Here is a 23737-nt window from a genome sequence, read left to right on the forward strand (position 1 = left end):
TGTCCCCTCGTTCAAGATGGAGACAATAAGGTCCATTCTTCCTCTAGTTCAGGAAGGACAGTTCATGACCACTATAGAACGGAAGGATGCCTACCTTCATGTTCCAATCCACAGGGACCACTCCCAGTTTCTAAGGTTTGTGTTCCTGGATCAGCACTTCCAGTTCATTGCACTTCCGTTTGGTCTAGCTACAGCCCCAATAATCTTTACAAAGGTTCTGGGAGCTCTTCTGGCCATTGCCAGAACCCAAGGTATAGCAGTAGCTCCCTACTTGGACAACATTCTGGTTCAAGCGCCATCCTTTCATCTAGCAGAGGACCATTCGGTATCTCTTCTCTCTATTTTTCGATCACATGGATGGAAGATAAACTTGGAAGAGAGAGATTCAATATCCATGAGGATATTTCTAACCGACCAGAGATGGTGCAAGCTAGCTTCGTGTTTTGCCCTCCAGACCTCCTTAAGGCCATCTGTGGCTCAGTGTATGGAGGTAATTGGTCTCATGGTGTCCAGCATGGACATAATTCCTTTTGCCAGGTTCTGTCTCAAACCGCTACAGCTGTGCATGCTGAGGCAGTGGAACGGCAATCATTTGGATCCGTCTCAACAGATTTCCCTGGACAACTGGTTGAGAGAATCTCTCTCTTGGTGGCTCTGTCCAGATTATCTGTTCCGAGGGACAACATTTCTCAGACCATCCTGGGAGATTGTGACTACGTGCGCGAGCCTCTCAGGATGGGGAGCTATTTGGGGTGTCAGGAAAGCACAGGGCCTTATTGTCTCAGGAGGAATGTTCCCTCCTGATCAACATTTTGGAACTTCGAGCAATCTACAATGCTCTGAATGATTGGCCTCTTCTGGGTTTGTCCCGATTTGTCAGATTCTAATCAGACAATATAACCTTGGTGGCTTACATCAAACATTAGGGGGGACGAGAAGCTCCCTAGCAATGAGGGAAGTATCTCAGATTCTGGAGAGGGCGGAGGTCCACAGCTGTTCGCTGTCAGCGATCCACATTCCGGGTGTGGAGAACTGGGAAGCGGATTTTCTCAGCAGACAATCCTTTCATCCGGGGGAATGGTCTCTCAATCCCGAAGTGTTTGCGGAGATATGCTACAGATGGGGGATGCTGGAGATAGATCTCATGGCGTCTCGTCTCAATACCAAACTACCCAGATATGGGTCAAGGTCCAGGGATCCTCAGGCGGAGCTAATAGATGCATTAGCAGTGCCTTGGAGGTTTAATCTACCTTTTTCCGTCATTACCACTCCTTCCTCGGGTAGTGGCCCGCATCAAGCAGGAGCAGCCATTAGTGAAACTGATTGCTTCATCGTGGCCATGAAGGACGTGGTTCACGGACCTAGTGAGGATGTCATCTTCTCCATGGAAGTTACCTTGTCGCAGGGATCTGCTGGAACAAGGTCCTTTTGTTTATCAAAATCTAGATTCTCTGAGGCTGACTGCGTGGTGATTGAACGCTTAGTCCTAGCCAAGAGAGGTTTTTCTGAGAGAGTTATTGATACTCTCATCCAGGCTCGTAAGCCGGTTTCTCGTCGCATCTATCATAAGGTGTGGAGAACCTACTTATTCTGGTGTGAAGAGCAGGGTTTTCCTTGGCATAAAGTTAAGGTTGCCAGGATTCTGTTGTTTCTCCAGGATGGTCTGGAGAAAGGTCTTTCGGCCAGTTCCCTGTGGGGATAGATTTCGGTCTTGTCTGTTTTACTGCACAAGAGGCTCTCTGAGCTTCCAGATGTTCAGTCTTTTGTTAGGGCTCTGATTAGGATCAGACCTGTTTTCAGATCTTCGGCTCCCCCTTGGAGTCTGAATCTGGTTCTTAAAGTTTTGCAGCAGGCTCCGTTTGAGCCTATGCATGAAATTGATATTAAATTGTTGTTCTGGAAAATTCTCTTTCTACTGGCTATTTCCTCGGCGCGCAGAGTATCTGAGATTGCAGCCTTGCAATGTGAGCCTCCTTATCTGGTGTTCCATTCGGATAAGGCTGTCCTATGTACTAAGTTAGGGTTTCTCCCTAAAGTTGTGTCAGACCGCAACATCGATCAAGAGATTGTGCTCCCTTCATGGTGTCCTAATCCTTCTTCAAAGGAACATTTACTTCATAATTTGGACGTGGTTCGTGCCTTGAAGTTTTATCTGCAAGCTACTAAGGATTTTAGACAAGCTTCCTCCTTGTTTGTGCCATATTCTGGGAAGCGTAAGGGTCAGAAGGTCTCTTCGACTTCCTTATCTTTTTGGTTAAGAACTCTTATCCGCTTAGCCTATGAAACAGCGGGACATAGACCTCCTCAGACGGCTCATTCTACTAGAGCAGTGGCTTTCTCTTGGACCTTTAAGAACGGTCCTCCTTACACACTTTTTCTAAATTCTACAAGTTTGATGTTTTTGCTTCAGCTGAAGCAGCCTTCAGGAGAAAGGTTTTGCAGACTGTGATGCCCTCAGATTAGGGTCCGCCTCTTTTTTTTGTGTCCCTCCCATTATCATTCAGTGTCCTCTTGAGCTTGGGTATAAGTTTCCCAACAGTAAGGAATTAAGCCGTTGAGACTCCTTATATTACAACGGAAAACATAAATTATGCTTGCCAAATAATTTAATTTCCTTCTGTATAAGTAAAGTCCACGGCTCCCGTCTGTGTTTCTCCGATGATCAGCCCCCTAAATTTTGTTTTTTCTTCTGGCACCTTTTATACTCTGATATTTCTCCTACTGTTCCTTGTTCCCCTCGGCAGCATGACTGGGGGATAGGGAAAGTGTGAGAGGTATTTAAGCCTTTGGCTGGGTGTCTTTGCCTTCTCCTAGTGGCCAGGTTCAGTAATTCCCAACAGCAAGGAATGAAGCCATGGACTCTCCTTATACAGAAGAAAATTAAATTATCTGATAAGCATAATTTTATGTTTTTATAGCGATCAAAAAAGGTAAATGCATGTGACTATGGGTGTAAAGTAATCATAAAGTCAATATGAAGCTATAAATTCCTAGATGCTAAAATGTGTGAAACGCTGCTTTAAAGGTACTATTTTTTTTATTTTTTTTTTAGGAATCCAACTTCTCTTTTGCTCCCAGCAAAATATGTCTAGCTTAAAAGATAAATGTGTTTGGATATGCCTCTTTTTATGTATGGCCATGAAACATTTTTCTCATATTTGCTTTCAAAACAAATAACCAATGTAAGAGAGCACTAATGTATTCTTATTAGGTGAAAACATTTCTTCTGACAGTTTGTGTAAGGTGGGAGAGAAACTGGTGTTTGACCCTAGGAATTGAACTCTTTTATGAGATTTTTTAAAAAGGAAATGCTGCATTGGCAGTGACAGGTTTAATTACAATAGGTGTGTGAGCTTTCTGTGAAACCTATTATTTTTAGCCTTTTGGAAACCCTTCATGGATAAACGGTTTTCTTTTAATCATCCCTGCTTTCATGCATGTCCTTTTTAACATAAGCACAAATGCATGAAGTGGGGAGAAAATGCCTCTTCCATTAACTTGGGTCACTTTGTGTCAGTGTTCGTTGTGTGCAACAAACAAGACCTAATCTTCAGTCTAGAAGCTCAGTGTCAGGGCGCAGCAGACTCTCTTGAGATGCAGAAAACGTACATGTCTGATGATTCAGTGTCCAGACAGCTTCTGCTATTGAATTATTAAAGAACTACATAATCTTAAGTAACAGTGTTGCTCATGTCATGCAGTATTTTAAAGACCAGAATCTTTAACACAAGGGTTTCCTAACAGGAATGTGTATTTTTAGAAAAGTGAGAAAAATAACCTCTTGCACACTATAAGATGATTATTAATCATTCCATTTTAGGGGAATTATTACTGTAGGATGTAGACTAGTACTGATGTTGCTTATTTGTGTATATAATTTCTTTAGGTTGAACACTTTTTTTTTTTAATTAGAAAAATCAGTTGCTTATTTGTCATATATGATATTTTTAGGCTTACCACCTTTTTATTACCCATCTCCCCCCAAATGTTTTTGATCATCAGGCACAGTGTACCTTTTAATTTTTATGTATAACCTGCTATAAATAGAAATAGAGAATGAGATTAAGATACCAATTCAGGCCTGTCCTGCAAACTGTGGAATGAATGGGAGATCGGATGTACTATCGTTACTTATAATATTTGATATAGTCATTTTCAGACTCTATCATTGTGACTGAATTATAATTAATTTGCTATATTTATTTCTCTCAGACACTGGTTTATCAGTGTCTCATATATATATATATATATATATATATATATATATATATATATATATATATATATATATATATATATACAGGGAGTGCAGAATTATTAGGCAAATTAGTATTTTGACCACATCATCCTCTTTATGCATGTTGCCTTACTCCAAGCTGTATAGGCTCGAAAGCCTTCTACCAATTAAGCATATTAGGTGATGTGCATCTCTGTAATGAGAAGGGGTGTGGTCTATTGACATCAACACCCTATATCAGGTGTGCATAATTATTAGGCAACTTCCTTTCCTTTGGCAAAATGGGTCAAAAGAAGGACTTGACAGGCTCAGAAAAGTCAAAAATAGTGAGATATCTTGCAGAGAGATGCAGCACTTTTAAAATTGCAAAGCTTCTGAAGCGTGATCATCGAACAATCAAGCGTTTCATTCAAAATAGTCAACAGGGTCGCAAGAAGCGTGTGGAAAAACCAAGGCGCAAAATAACTGCCCATGAACTGAGAAAAGTCAAGCGTGCAGCTGCCAAGATGCCACTTGCCACCAGTTTGGCCATATTTCAGAGCTGCAACATCACTGGAGTGCCCAAAAGCACAAGGTGTGCAATACTCAGAGACATGGCCAAGGTAAGAAAGGCTGAAAGACGACCACCACTGAACAAGACACACAAGCTGAAACGTCAAGACTGGGCCAAGAAATATCTCAAGACTGATTTTTCTAAGGTTTTATGGACTGATGAAATGAGAGTGAGTCTTGATGGGCCAGATGGATGGGCCCGTGGCTGGATTGGTAAAGGGCAGAGAGCTCCAGTCCGACTCAGACGCCAGCAAGGTGGAGGTGGAGTACTGGTTTGGGCTGGTATCATCAAAGATGAGCTTGTGGGGCCTTTTCGGGTTGAGGATGGAGTCAAGCTCAACTCCCAGTCCTACTGCCAGTTTCTGGAAGACACCTTCTTCAAGCAGTGGTACAGGAAGAAGTCTGCATCCTTCAAGAAAAACATGATTTTCATGCAGGACAATGCTCCATCATACGCGTCCAAGTACTCCACAGCGTGGCTGGCAAGAAAGGGTATAAAAGAAGAAAATCTAATGACATGGCCTCCTTGTTCACCTGATCTGATCCCCATTGAGAACCTGTGGTCCATCATCAAATGTGAGATTTACAAGGAGGGAAAACAGTACACCTCTCTGAACAGTGTCTGGGAGGCTGTGGTTGCTGCTGCACGCAATGTTGATGGTGAACAGATCAAAACACTGACAGAATCCATGGATGGCAGGCTTTTGAGTGTCCTTGCAAAGAAAGGTGGCTATATTGGTCACTGATTTGTGTTTGTTTTGTTTTTTAATGTCAGAAATGTATATTTGTGAATGTTGAGATGTTATATTGTTTCACTGTTAAAAATAAATAATTGAAATGGGTATATATTTGTTTTTTGTTAAGTTGCCTAATAATTATGCACAGTAATAGTCACCTGCACACACAGATATCCCCCTAAAATAGCTATAACTAAAAACAAACTAAAAACTACTTCCAAAACTATTCAGCTTTGATATTAATGAGTTTTTTGGGTTCATTGAGAACATGGTTATTGTTCAATAATAAAATTAATCCTCAAAAATACAACTTGCCTAATAATTCTGCACTCCCTATATATATATATATTCTATTCAAAATACAGTAAAAAACAGTTTAACATTAAAATTGATTAAAAATGATTTTTCATGTTTCAAGATATTTGACTGGAAAGGGCTCAAACATGTGTGTCTATATAATATATATATATTTATATTATATATACATACATACATACATATACACACACACACACACACACATATTTAGACATATATATATATATATATATATATACATACACACACACATACAGGCATACCTTGTTTTATTGTGCTTCGCTTTATTGCGCTTCGCAGATATTGCTCTTTTTACAAATTGAAGGTTTGTGGCAACCCTGTGCCGAGCAAGTCTATCTGCACCATTTTTCTAACATATAAACACATACATATAAATGAATATACATAAATATACACACCACCAGCAAAAAGGTTATGACATGCTGAAGGCTCAGGTGATGGTTTTCAATTTTTAGTATTAAAGTATTTTTTAATTAATGTATGTACATTGTTTATTTAGACATAATGCTATTGCACTACAGTATAGTGTAAATATTATAGAACTTTTATATACACTGGAAAACAAAACAATTAGTGTGACTCACTTTATTGCTATATTTGCTTTATGGTGGTGGGCTGGAACTGATATCTCTGTATTTCAAAATCAGTGTCCTTTAACCAGGGGTCAAGTCCGGCGGGAACGCATGGGAACGGAGTTCCTGCACTATTTTTGCAGGAGGAACTAAGTTCCCCCTGGAAAGAGAGTAAGAAAGTAATGGGCAGTAACACTTCCTACAATACACTAAATACAAGCCTGTCAGCGGCCCTGCTGTGTGTTCACTCCGCACTGTGTGTAACACCTGGTGCTTACATTACTGTGTGGAACACCTGGTGCTTACATTACTGTGTGGAACACCTGGTGCTTACATTACTGTGTGGAACACCTGGTGCTTACATTACTGTGTGGAACACATGGTGCTTACATTACTGTGTGGAACACATGGTGCTTACATTACTGTGTGGAACACCTGGTGCTTACATTACTGTGTGGAAAACATGGTGCTTACATTACTGTGTGTAACACCTGGTGCTTACATTACTGTGTGTAACACCTGGTGCTTACATTACTGTGTGGAACACCTGGTTCTTACATTACTGTGTGTAACACATGGTGCTTACATTACTGTGTGGAACACATGGTGCTTACATTACTGTGTGGAACACATGGTGCTTACATTACTGTGTGGAACACATGGTGCTTACATTACTGTGTGGAACACATGGTGCTTACATTACTGTGTGGAACACATGGTGCTTACATTACTGTGTGGAACACCTGGTGCTTACATTACTGTGTGGAACACATGGTGCTTACATTACTGTGTGGCTTGTTCTGGGGTTATTTAGCTCCCCTCAGCAGAAATAAGACTATTGCATCTTAAGTGGGTGAGACTCTGTGACAAAGGAGGATTCTCAGGCCCAACGGCAAACATTCAAACCTTCATTGGATTTCATTTGCTTTCATTAGCCCAAGTGTATATATTATATACATATAAATACAGTGTGTATGTAAATAAAACAATATAAATTATAAGGGGGGTTGGAAGTTTTGAGGAGTTCCCACACTTATTTTTGTAGGACTTGACCCCTGCCTTTAACCTTTTTGTCATGTGAAATGGAGACCCCAGAATGTATTCAAAAGTTCAAGAAAAAAAAAAAAAGCCATAAAATATATTGATTACTTTAGTTATTTACATTTGCTCTTTATGGTGGCAGCTGTATGTATACTTTTGTTGTACAGACATTTAGGGGGTTCTACTTGTGTATTGGAAACCTAAAATAAATAGTTTATGCAGTAATCTATATACATTTAATTTTTGCTTGTGATATGCAAAAACAAATGTTGTTGGCCTATATATACACTTATATAATATGCGTAAATGGGTACAATGTATTTTACAACTTTTTTTGTTTAAAACATGAAATTAACATTTCAGCCATCCATTAATTAAGTTTATATTCTTTATTTACAAACTGAACAGATACTATTTATTAGTTAATGGCTTGAGTGCAGTTTGATCATTGTTTTTCTGTCGTTTACATTATGGTAGGTACAGCTATGAATATGGCATTTTGCCGAAACGCGTAAGCTTGCCAGCCAGAGGTTTATCATTGACTGTCAGCGTTTATTCATACTTTAAAAAACTCCACAAAGTTTTATCTTATGGCAGTTGCTGCTGGTTGTTCTTATGGATGTAGGTACTTAGTAAATACATACAATACATGCATTTCTCACCGAGGTGTCACCAGCACACCTAAAAACTCTGGTACGCTGATGAAGCTTGAAATCAGCTGACCCCATTACATAAAAGTGTAGCACTTGTAAGCATTGCATCTGGGGTTGTCAGCTAAGAGATTTGATGGAACATTAGTTTTCAGCTGTCTCTATTTCATTGTCCCATTGTGAGCCCAAATTGTTCTCTTTTTAAATAAAATGTATTAAATTGTCAGTTTTCCCTTACTTTTCTTTCTCTGTTGTTTCCATGTTGTCTGTCATTGTAGCAGCATTTTATTTTTTCTTGCACATCTCTACTGCTTGTGTTTTTATTATACTTAAGCTTAGTTTTATTAATTTTGCCCCATAATCATACTGTATATAAGCTGTCCACGATAGTACTCAAAGAATGCTTCACATAATCTTTTTAACTCATGGGTTTATTTTGTTAGTCACTATAATCTGTGTTTATTGGTGTATGACTTTTTATTTTCTGTACAGTGTTTAGAACTAGGATTGCCCGATGTCCAGTATTCAACCGGACAGTCTATTGTTTAGCAAGCTGTCAAGTTAAATCTTACAAAACTACTGAACACTTAAATGTCCAGTTTTTAAAAATCCCAGAGTGTTAACTGAATATAAAAGGCCTAAATGCATTACAAATATGGAGCAGAAAGTAAAAGGCAATCAAGGGGTCATATATGTTACTGGCAGCCAAGGGGTAAAATTACTAAAGAGTTGTAAAAAATATACATCAATGGATCAAGAGTAGGGGCAAAGGTAGAGCACAGATTGTCCAGTATTTTGTGGAGGACTGCTATTAAGAACTGTTGCTGCATCTGTTAAAATATATAATTTCCTATTGTATGATTGTTGAACCTTTTTAGAATTTGCTTTTTTTTTAATTATTTTTTTATTCAAATTAGTAATCAGGCTGTTTGCCCTAACTTTACTGCACTTATCCAACACCAATTCATGTATGATTGTTGCAACAGCCAGTTTTTTACCCTTAAAGTTATAGTAAACGTTCCCCTTTGTATAAACCGATCCTTAATGTTAGCAATATTTTAGAGATGCGCTATAACTTACTTTTTAATGTAGCACTGAAATTCAAATTCCTTGTGCTCCAGCCTCCCACTTCAAAAGTTATTTTTTTGTTGAGCTAACGGTTTGAACTGTTCACCAATCAGCGCTGTAGCCATACAGTACTTTTGTTGTAGCTAGGGCACAATTTGAAGAATATTTCAAACCATTAGCTCAGCAAAAATATTACTTTTGAAGTGGGTAAGCCGAAGTGTTAGAAATTTTAATTTCAGCGATTCATTAATAAGTAATTTATAGCGCATCTTCATTACAACTGATGAATTAAACTCCATCTAAAATCTTGCTAACATTCCAGATCTGTTTAGACAATTGGGAACGTTTACTATCACTTTAACCTTTAACGTTTATTTTGTGTAAAACTGATTAATTGTAAAAGAAAAAAAAAAGTGTAGTCGTTTTTACACCAATTTACCGTAATTTTTTCAAAAACTTTTTTTTTTGCAAAAAATAACACTGTATGTTTTTGTCAAACAGACTTGTTCTTTATCGTTTAGGCTTTAATTTTCTTCAAAATATATATTTTAGGCTATCCGTGCTGTTATCTCACTAACTCCATATTTTTTGTTTTTATTCAGGTGTTCCAACCCCAAGCCCTGAAATCCTCCGACATACACTCAACATGCTTGTGCGAGAGAGGAAAATCTACCCTACACCCGATGGATACTTTATAGTAACCCCACAGACTTATTTTATAACCCCATCTCTTATAAGAACTAACAGTAAATGGTACCACTTGGATGAGAGGATAGCTGATCATTCTCAGTGTACCTCTCCACAACCAGGAACTATAACACCTTCCCCTTCAGGATGTGTCAGGGACAGAACTCTCTCCAAAAACCACTGCGACTCTTGTCATTGCTGCAGAGAAGATATGCATAGCATTCATGCATCAACTTTACAAAGGAAATCCACAAAGGACTGCAAGGACTCATATTGTCCTCCATCCATGTGCCAGATCCCCCCTACTGAGAAAAGCAAAAGTACCATAAATTATTCTTATAAAACCGAAACCCTCACAAAACCTAAGGATGGGGAAAAGCCATCTAAAAAGTTTGGTCTAAAGTTGTTTAGGCTGAGTTTTAAAAAGGACAAAGCAAAACAATTGGCAAATTTTTCAGCCCAGTTCCCTCCTGAAGAGTGGCCCTTGAGAGATGAAGACACACCTACCACTATACCCCGGGAAGTAGAAATGGAAATAATTAGACGAATCAACCCAGACTTGACAGTGGAAAATGTTGTACGGCACACTGCACTAATGAAAAAACTTGAAGAAGAGAAATCTCAGAGAAGCAAAGCTGGGTCATCGGCTCATCATAGTGGCAGAAGCAGAAGAAGCAGGACTCACAGAAAAACTCATGGAAAATCTCGATCTCATAGCAAGACTAGGGCTTCCAAAGGTGACCCCTCAGATGGTTCCCACTTAGATATACCTGGAGAAAGGGAGTATGACTTCTTATATAAACCTCGAAATAGGTCACCCAGAGAGGGTTGTTTTATAATGGAGCGTAAAGGAGGAGAAAATTTTGTTGTTCTAAGCAATCCAAACATGATTGAATCCCATTTTCCAGTCACACCAGAATGGGATGTTTCTGGTGAACTGGCCAAAAGGAGAACTGAAATGCCTTTTCCTGAACCCTCTAGGGGAAGCTCACACTCAAAGGTCCATCGAAGCCACAGCCATACACAAGATAGAAGGTCAAGGAATGAAAGATCTAATAAAGCTAAAGAAAGATCTAGATCAATGGACAACTCCAAAGGACCTCTAAGTGGTGCTTCCTTAGGTACACCAGATGACCTAACCGAAGGCTGCAGCCTTGATGATAAAACACCAAGCCAGTCTTATATTGATGACAGTACCTTAAGACCATCACATTCTTTGACGCATCAAAGAAATCTATCCTTTAAAGACCCATGCATACCAGAATTGGCGAGTGGTGGTGCAGATACCCCTAAGTCATGTAGTCTGATAGAACAAGGCAAACTTCCAGAGACTTTATCCTCATACAGTGAACTTAATTCTTGTTCCAAAAAAACACCAGATGACTATTTTCAATGTAACACATCTAGTGAAACAATACTCACTGCACCATCACCTCTAGGAAAGAATAAAGATGATATTGATATAACAAGTGTTTCTGAAAGCTTGAAAAGACTATCGCCAGCTGACAAGCCACAGCAACACATAGCTAGAGAACAAGGTGAATATAAAGAAGAATCACCTAAAGGAACAATCAGTAGTCTTTCAGTTGCTCCTTCTAGTCAATCACCTGAAGTAATTGCAAATGGTAGATTAGTGCCACATCACAATACAGAATCAAGCAGTCTTGACAAAAGGAAAGAAATATTCAGTAAGGATACCCTATTCAAACCTTTGCACAATAGCCTATCTGTGAATAGTTTTCATAAATCTGGTGTGACATTGTTAAAAACACACCAAAAGACTTCTCCTGAAACACTGCCAGCAAGCGTTGAAAACTTTGAGCAACCTATTACCACCTCAGTTACACAAAATCTGGCCGTTTCACCAAGGCCACAGGAACCAACGGGGAACCCAGAAGCCTCTTTTGATTACTATAATGTTTCTGAAGATGATGAATCTGAAGAAGGGACGCAAAAGACAGCAGAGGAGGAGAAGAACAGAGATGAAGTAGGGACAATGCAATGGCTACTACAAAGGGAAAAGGAAAGGGATTTGCAAAGGAAGTTTGAAAAGAACCTCACTCTACTGAACCCAAAGGAAACTGAAAATGGCAGCAGTCAGAGAGCCACACATTCGGCTCGTCTAGATAGTATGGATAGTAGCAGCATCACTGTAGATAGTGGCTTTAATTCACCACGGTAAGAGTCTACAGAATAATACTGACATGGTGCTTTCTTTATAGTTTTTATCAGAGGTGTATTGCTGCATTTGACAACCTTTGAAACTTAAGGATTCTTTGCAGTATTTAGTTAAACTGCTAAGATTATAATACTCTACAGATATTGAATAAGATATTCTATTATTTTGCAATCATTATGGGTTAGAACACAGTTTGAATAATATTGTAGAAAAGGGGTACAAAATATTGGTGTTGTAACATTTACCTGACATGTGTATGTGTATATACTGTATATCCGTGTTCTCAACAGAAAATGTTGCCAGCCAGGAGGTGGCATTATAAAGTAGCCGGGTGGGGACATTTTATACTATCAAAAGCACAAATTAATTGAAAAATGTAACATAAATTTATTTAATGATAAATTGTGGAATGAACATTGACATTTTTTAATATTAGCTCATTTTAGCTTAATATTGGCTATCATTTTTAGCCAGGTGGTCAGTAACATTTCCAATAAAAAGATCCTCTGGGGAGAACACTGTGTATGTGTGTGTATGTTTGTATGTATATATGTGTGTGTGTGTGTATATATATATATATATATATATATATATATATATATATATATATATATATATATATATATATATATATATATATATAAAGGTCCTCTGGGGAGAACACTGTATATGTGTGTATGCATGTATATGTACGTGTGTGTATATATATATATATATATATATATATATATATACAGAAAATAGTAGTCCAAAGAGAGCACTCAACGTAAATCAAAGTGAATCTTTTAATCCAGTATGTGAACGTTTTCGGGGAGTGACCCCGTCATCAGACAAGTGAAAAAGAAAAACAAGTGTACTCACCAAATATTACAATTTAAATGCTGGTGTCTGTACGCCGCCTGTCCCCGCGGGAGAACGCTTCTCCGAAACCGGAAGTGACCAAGTAACGTCATCACGTCGGGTTCTGGCAGCGCACCGGTTCACCGTTGGACAAAGACCTGTGTATACAAAACGGTTGCCACGGTATTATCAAACATAGTGTTACGAGGCATTTTTACAAATATACATGCAAACTTAAGCCAGAAGTGCAAGCAGATGATAATAGTCTACTAAAGTGTATTAATAAAGTGCTTAAACTGTGTGATACGAGTGTGTGCAAAGAGGTTATAGCAACCTAATATTAAAAGTTCTAACCTACGAGGGGAATAAAAAAACAGTGTATGTTATAAGTAAATGAAGAACAATATGATTGGAGAATGAGAGGAAAGAAAAAAGAAAATGGAAAGATAGAAAGGTGTAGAAACAAAAAAGAGAGAGAAAAATAAATAAATAAATAAGAGTGAAAAATAAAAATAAATGTAAATAAAAAGGAGAGAGAAGTTAAACTAAAAACAGAAAAAGTAGAAAAATACCACCATAAATATAGACTCGCCTGTACCACTCTATATGTGGTCTACCTGCTCTACTGCAACTGTGGCTTATTCTATGTAAGAAAGACAATAGATGACCTTTGCACGAGAATGTCCAACTATAGATCAGCGATAAGGACCGCTATAGATAGGGGCCAGTCAGACCAATCAGTGGCCAGACACTTCCTCCAAAAAGGTCATACCGCAAAGGATCTAAGATATACACTTATAGATCATGTCCCACCGCTAACGAGAGGAGGAGATAGGGGAAGACTACTACTTCAATGGGAGGCCAGATGGACCTATGAATTGGGTACTTTGGTCCCAAATGGACTAAATACACATCTGGACTGGCATTGTTTTTTATAGAAACCCCTGTTTTTTATAGATACCCCTGATACATCTCAGGGGGTCTCTCCAACGGCCTTTCACAGCTCAATTTAAATCTCTATTTAAATCTCTACTGAAAATAGTCCATATATTTACAATGGGACTATACCCCCATTAGATAGTCATCGTTGGATACAATTTCTGACTAATGTTGGCTATTATGTAATGCAACTCTATTATATAGTTAGTTGCCATACACATACTTCAGTGTTATTTACATATTATTTCTATTAGAATGCCCCCTACAGGCATTAGGTCCAATATTGGTCAATAGTCCCTGTTATTTCCATTGCTATTTCTATTTCTAACATAACCATTGATATAATCATAGTTCCACCTACGGATTAAATCCTGGTACCTCTTTTAAAAGATTCCTCCCCTTTGTTTTCTTCTTTGCTTGTCTCTTTTATCTCTCTTTCTTTCTTTTATCGCTTCTTCTTCCTTTTCCCGGTTTAGTTGGATCAAATACCAGCACATATTTTTCTGGTTATTATATGCAGGAACATGGCACTACACCCCTCTCTAGCTTCCCCCTCTCCCTCCTTCCTCCTTCCCCCCCTTCTTTTAAGTCTGGTTAATACGTCTATTTATCCTCAGGAATGGAGGACACGTAGCCAGCACTATGGCCAAATAGCCAGCTTTAGTAAATCTCCTGCATATTTACTATTTACACATATTTACACATATGTGCACCTGCTTCTCAAATGGAACATTAAGGCCATATCCCTTATATTTGCATTCATGGCAAACGATCACCTACTTTTTCTACTTTTTCTGTTTTTCGTTTAACTTCTCTCTCCTTTTTATTTACATTTATTTTTATTTTTCTCTTATGTATTTTTCTTTCTTTTTTTGTTTCTACACCTTTCTATCTTTCCATTTTCTTTTTCTTTTTTCTTTCCTCTTATTCTCCAATCATATTGTTCTTCATTTACTTATAACACACACTGTCTGTTTTTTATGCCCCTCGTAGGTTAGAACTACTGTTAGACTTTTAATATTAGGTTGCTATAACCTCTTTGCACACACTCGTATCACATAGTTTAAACACTTTATTAATACACTTTAGTAGACTATTATGATCTGCTTGTACCTCTGGCATAAGTTTGCATTTATATTTGTAAAAATGCCTTGTAACACAATGTTTGATAATACCATGGCAACCGTTTTGTATACACAGGTCTTTGTCCAGTGGTGATCCGGTGCGCCGCCAAAACCCGACGTGATGACATTACTTGGTCACTTCCGGTTTCGGAGGAGCGTTCTCCTGCGGGGACAGGCGGCGTACAGAGACAAGCATTTAAATTGTAATATTTGGTGAGTATACTTGTTTTTCTTTTTCACTTGTCTGATGATGGGGTCACTCCCCGAAAACGTTCACATACTGGATTCAAAGATTCACTTTGATTTTTGGCGAGTGCTCTCTTTGGACTATTTTCTGTGTATATTCTGGGATGCATCCCGACGACTTTTCTAACATAGTGAGTGCTGGACTTTTTGCATTATATATATATATATATATATATATATATATACATATATACTATATATATATATATATATATACACCATTTTTTTAAGTTTTAATTCAGGTGCTTAAAATTCAGGAAATTCATAACATCCCTAATGACATCATCAATGGCCTAATGAATGTCATAAGTTCAACATCACAGACCTACCTCATCAATTATATCTCTTACATTGACAACTGCTGACATTACATTTCATCAAGTTTATGAAAAGTATTGATTTGAAAATAACTTGTAGATTTTTTATTTATTTTTTTGCAAGGAAATTCTTAACATTTTAAATCATAAATGTTGAATAAAACTACTGTATAATAAATGTTATTTTACGATTTGTTATTTCATACTAAATTATTGATATTTGATATTGCTCATTAATCTGAGATTTATAGTACTATCAATATTTATTATTGACTGTTGTGTTATATGAGCAAAGATGAATGAGTGATGAAGCATTTATGTAATTGTCAAGTAATATGTGACATAACATAATTTATGATAATATTTATGATTTCAGACCTGATGACCTTTATGATGACATATGTGATGATAATGTCACCATTTTTTTTACTTACTGGCTTTTGAATGAAAGTGGCGCGGTTTGTTTGTTTTTTTATATTGTGTTTTGTAGCTTTATTTGTTAAAGGAATTAGCTATGACAAACTAGAATATTTTATTTTTTCATTAGAATCTCCCTTAAAATAGAGAGTACAATCATGAAGAGATGGAGCATTAAATAATTAAGTATATGTTTATCTTTATATCTTCTATATTGGGCAGCAAGCTGTGCAAATATTAAAAAATATATATATATATATATATATATATATATATACCTTTTTTTCTTCTTAAATGGAAAGAGTCCACAGCTGCATTCATTACTTTTGGGAAATAAGAACCTGGCCACCAGGAGGAGGCAAAGACAACCCAGCCAAAGGCTTAAATACTCCTCCCACTCCCCTCATCCCCCAGTCATTTTTTGCCTTTCGTCCCCGGAGGTTGGCAGAGAGTGTCAGAATTTTCGTTTTTTGGCTCTTATGGAGGGTAGTACTCTTTGGCATGGGACAGGAGTTTTAAATAGTCCTGTCAGTCTCTCAGTGAGGGCTTGGATGAAAGTTAGAGTCCGGAGATGCAGGGAGAGTCTTTCTGCAAAACCATTCTGACTCAGATTAACAGCGCCTTAAGAAATCGGCGTTGTCGAACTTTGCTCCGCTGCCTGCTTTCTTCTCTCAAGTCCATGGTGGAGGCGATGCTACTATCCTTCACACTTGAAAGGCCATGTTCCTGTTCCACAGTGTAGATTCCGGTAAGATTGTTTCATTTTACTTTATTCATCAATGTACTGTAATGTGAATGTTTTCCCGAGAGGCTACCACCTTGCAGGTCTAACTTATCATAAGGGTCTCAATGAGTCTCTTGTAGTATCTTGGAATCAAGGGTTAATATCTCCTGAGGGCGGTTATTGAACAGGGGGGTTTATAATCATGTTTGTTATGTGATTCAACCTGCTTATGTGTGATGTTTATGGGCTCTTGGTTTGGAACATTGAAGCCTTTGGAAGTGACGTGGCCTTGTGGTTGGGCACCCTTTTTTGACTGTATGGCTCCAGCTACCTAACCTGGTCATGGTTGGCCAGGTTTTCGGAGTATTTTTTTACTCTTTGCACAGAGTAGCCAATTTCATCTGGTAGTTAGCCGTGTGGCTTGAGCCTCAAGGGCTGTTGGTTCATACCCAGCTGCTGGCGTTGGATGTCCAATTTCTGGTGTGCCTTAGGGTTGCATTCCCCTGGTCAGCTTGCCAGTGTTCCCGTGGATTCCCTGCTCTGCAGGACGAATGGGTTGGCTGTGCCTCTGCTTGGTAAGCTACTTGTAGGGGGGTCCTTTTCTAGGACATCTGTGTTGGGAATTTCTCTTCTCATTAGCCGGTGATTTCAGACCTTCAGGACAGTTGTTGCCCTTCCGGCATCATCCCTTTTCTTTAGGGGATATTCTCCTCCCTATGGAGATAGAGTCGTTGCTTGGGGCTTCTCCTGGATGGGAGGCAGAAAGGTGGGATTGGTTCCCCCCTGGGGTCTTGCTGGCTCCAAGCAGACTTGTTGGGCCTTTATTTTGATAGATCCTTAGGTTTATGGCCTTGTTGTCTGTTTTCAGAGTCAGGTTTTACTTGTACTCTGTGGGGATGGCTGTGCTATTCTTACACTCGTTCCCGTACCTGTTTCGGGATTCTTTTGTTCCCCTGTCTTGGATCTGGCTGGGTTGGTCCAGCGGGGTGTGGGTCTGCAGGTCAGGATGGCCGAGCGGTCTAAGGATTTGCCTTCGGGTCGCAGTCTCCTCTGGATGTGTGAGCTTTATTGAGTCTATCCTGTTAGCTTAGTCTGCTAGGGTATAGATTTTCCTTTTAACTTGCTCCATTGATTTCAGAAGAGGCTTTACTCTTCCTTCGGGTTCTGAGGGTATACTCTCCTTCTCAGGGGGCCTCAATTGAGGTTTTGTGTTCCCCTTTTTAGGGACCTGTGTGTAGGTCCGGCGACTTAGGTTTCCTGGAGCATGCCCTCTGTCTGGGGGTTGCTTTTGCTGTCTGTTTCTTGCTTGACTGCGTCTTCTTCCTCGCAAGTACCCTCTGTGTCGTCCTGTTATGGACTCTGTGTTCTCAAACTTGGGGTCATTTCACCTGGGTGTATTACACACTTTTTCATGGTCGAATGCTTTGGTATTCTATGGTCAGACACTGGGAGGACTTTGCCTCTTCAGTTGCATTCCGTGCTTGCAGGATGTTGGAGAGACGTCTGTTCTGTCTCTGTGCCCGTTTTTTTTTTTTTTTTTTTATTATTATTTTATTGAGGAATTATATATTACAGCGGTTTAAGATGCCAAGGTGTGAAAAGAATACATTTACATAAAAAAAAAAGTAAAAGCAGAGATTATACATACATCAGCATGAGAGGTATTTTGATGATTCTTGGCTGATTTTCCTCTTTTTAGTCCCCTTTAAAAACGTTATGGACCACTCTTGGATCCGTATAGTCAATATACAGAAATCTTATAGGGATAAATAAACACAAACAAAACATAAACAGGAATAAACAAAACATAAACAGAAATATATAAAGAACAGGGCTGCAGTGTAAAGCTTAGCTTTGAAGATATGTTAACGTATCTGGGAGCATGTCCGCCAGGGCCCCACAGGGAAAATTATCATGGGGGACCATAGGGTGCTTGTGTCTTTGTTAGGGGGCAAGGCTACCATGTATGGGCCTGAGTAAAAAGAATTCTATCCTGTTCAAGACTATCTAATGGGAGTGGAGGGGCAGTGCTTTGAGTATAACTAGGGCTTTTTAGTGCTCAAACGCATGGCGCTCTGGATTCCACTGGCGTGGCTAAGAGACTGTTCAACAATTTTGCAAAGGGGTTGGCTATCTCATCATGCTGTTCAGACTGCCCCAGTAGGAAAGTGAGAAGGTATTAAACAAGTGCAGAATGTGATCCCTTGTAGCGCGGTAGAAGCCTCTTCCTGCGGTATCTAAGTGGAACATATGCACCCATGCAAAATAAACTTTCAACCCGCCCACCCCGCAATGCATCAGCGTCTAAATAATAAACAAAAACAGTCAACGGGACTTCTAAATAAGGCTTGCACGCAGTGTTACTACTGTATGTTATGTAACCTCCTTGCGTGTATCACAGAGCAGGTCCCTCAGCCAGTATCAAAACATGAGCGTGTCCAGAACAGCGTCGCCACATAACAAGGGACTCGCTGTGCTTTGCTCTGGCTGGAGCGTTGTCTCCCGGGTAGATAAATGGGTGGTCTGATGGTTGTTGTTCTCTGTTCATGCAGTTTCATGCCCCCACTGCTCACTTGGGCTGCAGGTTGCGATAGTGTCCATGAGTTTATGTCCACAGCATATTGCAGCGAGAGATCGTAGCTCTTTTCCCCCAAGTTAAACATTAAGTCAGTGTGGAACGGTAGTGAGTCCGCCATTTGAGACAGGGGGGTGGGCGAAGGGACCGGGTCATCTGGTTGCTGGGATAATAAAACAAATTGTAACTTGTGCAAAATGTTCCCCTCGTTAAGGAACGGTTCACCATCCTTAAGCTTGGCTGACAGAGTGTATGTGCAAGGGGCCGCTTCTCTTAGGGAAATTTGCATGCAGCGGTACTCCCCAGTGTTTGAGTCTGCGGTGTCTTCTTTGCAGGGGACATGTTGCTGAGCATCCATGTTATTTGCAGTGACTATACTTGAGTGCTGTTCCCTGTACAACTTCTCTGGTGTGTTATGAGGCACCCCAGTCCGATGTCCCGTTTCCTCTTCAATCTCTTGCAGTCTGTGTATAAGGAAGTCGTAAGGTGCAGACTCCATGAGTCTTTGCATGAGTGAAGCAAGTTTAGCCGGCATGTCCTCCCAAAGCTCCATGTTACTTTCCTGTGAAATAGGATATTGCTATTCCCCCCTAGAGGTCCCGGCAGTGTAGAAATTTGCTTATTAGTTTATCAGAGTTCAGTCCTGTGTGATAGGTTGTAGAGACTCAGTAAGTCTGATTGTTCAGACAGCACTGATCACCCGGCTCTACCCGGGGGGGAGGTGATTGCCTAGAGAAAGAAGGCCGCCGCCATAGGCCCTTAAACTCCGATCTGGACCTCCAGTGTCATGCAAACAGCTGAAAATAGAAAAATACAGTACAGCAATATCCAGTACTGCAGTGTGCTTAGATGATATGTTTCTTTCCTGCTGTTTAGGTATAATAATCGGCGGATTATTAAAATTTCCTCTGGAGCTCACAGAGAATGCGTCCTATCTAGAACACAGCACAGACACGCCCCCCCTCTGTGCCCGGTTTTATCCTGGGTTTCGCTTGGTATAGGCATGGCCTCCTTTCCTTGTTTGGGCCCCTTTGGGTCTCTGTGAGCTGGGCTCACTTGTGGAGGTGTTCTTTTTTATATTAGGGGACCTTTAGGTTTTCTTGGTTCTCCTTTGCCTTGTTCCCTTGGAGGTTTCGGCTGGTGTCTCCTTCATTTGTGGAGATGAGCGGTGGGGGACTGTTTTTTGGGCGACTGTGTCTCCTGGAGGACTGTTGGCTCAGTCGAGTCCGTTTGTGGTCTCTTGTTTAGCTTCTGGACTAACTGTGAGTCAGTGTCATTGGGGCTTTTCCTCTTAAAGTTTTCTCGGCTTCAGACGAAGCAGAGTTTTTTATTGGGTAGAGGTTCAGGCCTGGTGCCATCAGTATGGGCCGCCTATTGTACCCTCCCGTCTTGGCATTCAATGTCCTCTATAGTTTGGGTATTGTTTTCCCAAAAGTAATGAATGTAGCTGTGGACTCTTTCCATTTAAGAAGAAAAACATAAATTATGCTTACCTGATAATTTCCTTTACTTCTGATGGAAAGAGTCCACAGCTCCCCACCCGTAATTTTATGTGGGGCGTCCTTATATTCTTCTGGCACCTTTCACCCTGATATTTCTTCTACTGCTCCTTGTTCCTCTGCAGAATGACTGGGGGATGAGGGGAGTGGGAGGAGTATTTAAGCCTTTGGATGGGTTGTATTTGTCTCCTCCTGGTGGCCAGGTTCTTATTTCCCAAAAGTAATGAATGCAGCTGTGGACTCTTTCCATCAGAAGAAAAGGAAATTATCAGGTAAGCATAATTTATGTTTTATTGCGCTTCGCTTTATTGTGCTTTAAAGATATTGCTTTCTTTACAAATTGTATGTTTGTGGCAACTTTGTGTGAAGCATTTTGTATAAACCAATGAGTTTCTTCTTAAACATTGCATAGCTTGGTGGCATTATATAGATGACCCATTTGTAATTGGCATAGATCAATAACGGACCACTTTATAGTATACTGAATATACATTTTTTAAAATACTAGGATTTAACTTTGTAAGAAGGAATTAATAACTGTTCTCTATGTTAAAATGACTAAATACAATTTTATGTTGCTCAAGTTTCCACCTTAAACATCATAACCTATTAGTCAGGAATATTCTTGTCAAGAGGTATGGAATACAGAATTGCTATTAGAATTGAACAAGAAGTAATGAAAATTGAAAGAAATTACCTTTTTAGTGAGTTTAGTGTTCTTTCATCTGAAGCACTGAAAATTATTAAAAAGCATTTCAAAGTGTTCATCCTGTGTCGCATAGCTATGGTTGCCACCCAGACAGTATTTTTCCAACATGGCTTGGATTTCTTTAATATTTTTAAGGTTTAGATTAAAATAAAGATTAAATATAGAAATAAAGTTGCTATCATGGACAAACCTTTTCTAGGTGTGTTGGAATCTAATAAAAAACAAATGATCATTTAAAATCAGTCCTAGCTTTACTTCCTGATGTATTCTGTTTGTTTATGCAAATGTATACTAATTAGTAGGACCAGTATTTTCTTCTAGAAAACCTTACTTATAGAAGAGGTAGGTCACAGTGTAATAGACTGATGAGGACAGGGGTTAATTTTTAAATAGAAAGGATTTGTCTTTATGTTTGAATTTTGTATATTGTGATTAAAAGCAATTATTTTGTTCATATTACAAGCAAGAGAGATGAACTACACAAGTATAGCCTCCTTACTTCATGTTACATTTTGTAAATTCTTAAATATTCATAACAGTTATGTGTGAGAGATAACCTGATTTCACCTCATGATTCAGGATTCCACATTCAAACTTAGAATGATCTCAAAATATTCCAAACCGCCTAACTTTTATCCAAACCAGTATGAGAGAAAAAATATTTGGTCATTAAAATAAATAAAATGTCCTAATTCACTCTTAATTAAATAATGTGCTACATCACATATAAATATTTTTCCACTAAGGTAGGGGGCTCTAGGTACGGATATGCATATGGGTTTCACAATACCCCACCTTTTTTTATTTAGAATATTTAGATTACCTCGTGCCATTGCAGTCCTATTATAAGCAGTTTTAAAGCATAGTAGTACATAATAGGAAATTACATGCAGCCCATAACTTCAGCTGTTCCATTTGCTACATCAAGAAGCTGATAAAGAACACCCAAATCAATCTCAAAGTAAGTTATGGTGATTGAAAAGATTAAGATGTATCGCTATACTCACACAATGGATAAGGTACTAACCATAACTTATTTTGAGACAGGTTTAAACAAATAGGAGACAGGGGCAGAACTACCATTGATGCAGCAGGTGCAGTGGCACCAGAGTCCATAGCATATATATATATATATATATATATATATATATATATATATATATATATATATATATATATATATATATATATACAGTGGGGCAAAAAAGTATTTAGTCAGCCACCAATTGTGCAAGTTCTCCCACTTAATAAGATGGGAGAGGCCTGAAATTTTCATCATAGGTATACCTCAACTATGAGAGACAAAATGTGAAAACAAATGCAGACAATCACATTGTCTGATTTGGAAAGAATTTATTTGCATATTATGGTGGAAAATAAGTATTTGGTCACCTACAAACAAGCAAGATTTCTGGCTCTCACAGACCTGTATCTTCTTCTTTAAGAGGCTCCACTGTCCTCCACTCATTACCTGTATTAATGGCACCTGTTTGAACTTATTATCAGTATAAAAGACACCTGTCCACAACCTCAAACAGTGACACTCCAAACTCCACTATGGTGAAGACCAAAGAGCTGTCGAAGGACACAGAAACAAAATTGTAGACCTGCACCAGGCTGGGAAGACTGAATCTGCAATAGGCAAGCAGCTTGGTGTGAAGAAATCAACTGTGGGAGCAATAATTAGAAAATGGAAGACATACAAGACCACTGATAATCTTTGGATGATCCAGAAGCGGATTGGGAGAATGTCATATGGTCAGATGAAACCAAAGTAGAACTGTTTGGTAGAAACACAACTCGTCGTGTTTGGAGGAGAGAGAATGCTGAGTTGAAACCAAAGAACACCATACCTACTGTGAAGCATGGGGGTGGCAACATAATGCTTTGGGGCTGTTTCTCTGCAAAGGGAACAGGACGACTGATCCGTGTACATGAAAGAATGAATGGGGCCATGTATCGTGAGATTTTGAGTGCAAATCATGGCTGGGTCTTTCAGCATGACAATGATCCCAAACACACCGCCCGGGCAACGAAGGAGTGGCTTCGTAAGAATCATTTCAAGGTCCTGGAGTGGCCTAGCCAGTCTCCAGATCTCAACCCCATAGAAAACCTTTGGAGGGAGTTGAAAGTCTGTGTTGCCCAGAGACAGCCCCAAAACATCACTGCTCTAGATGAGATCTGCATGCAGGAATGGGCCAACATACCAGCAACAGTGTGTGACAACCTTGTGAAGACTTATAGAAAACGTTTGACCTCTGTCATTGCCAACAAAGGATATATAA

General features: G+C 39.2%; 1 protein-coding gene across 3 annotated transcripts in view; it reads left to right on the forward strand.

Moving 5' to 3' along the window:
* STOX2 (storkhead box 2) overlaps positions 1-23737 on the forward strand; it is a 276468-nt gene that overhangs the window by 214249 nt on the left and 38482 nt on the right. For all 3 annotated transcript variants that reach the window (XM_053703867.1, XM_053703869.1, XM_053703870.1), the window contains exon 3: positions 9799-12061. In XM_053703867.1, coding sequence (XP_053559842.1) covers positions 9799-12061 — 2263 coding nt within the window. The remainder of the gene's footprint in view (positions 1-9798; positions 12062-23737) is intronic.

This window comes from Bombina bombina, chromosome 2, assembly GCF_027579735.1.
Source record: "Bombina bombina isolate aBomBom1 chromosome 2, aBomBom1.pri, whole genome shotgun sequence".
Lineage (NCBI taxonomy): Eukaryota > Metazoa > Chordata > Amphibia > Anura > Bombinatoridae > Bombina > Bombina bombina.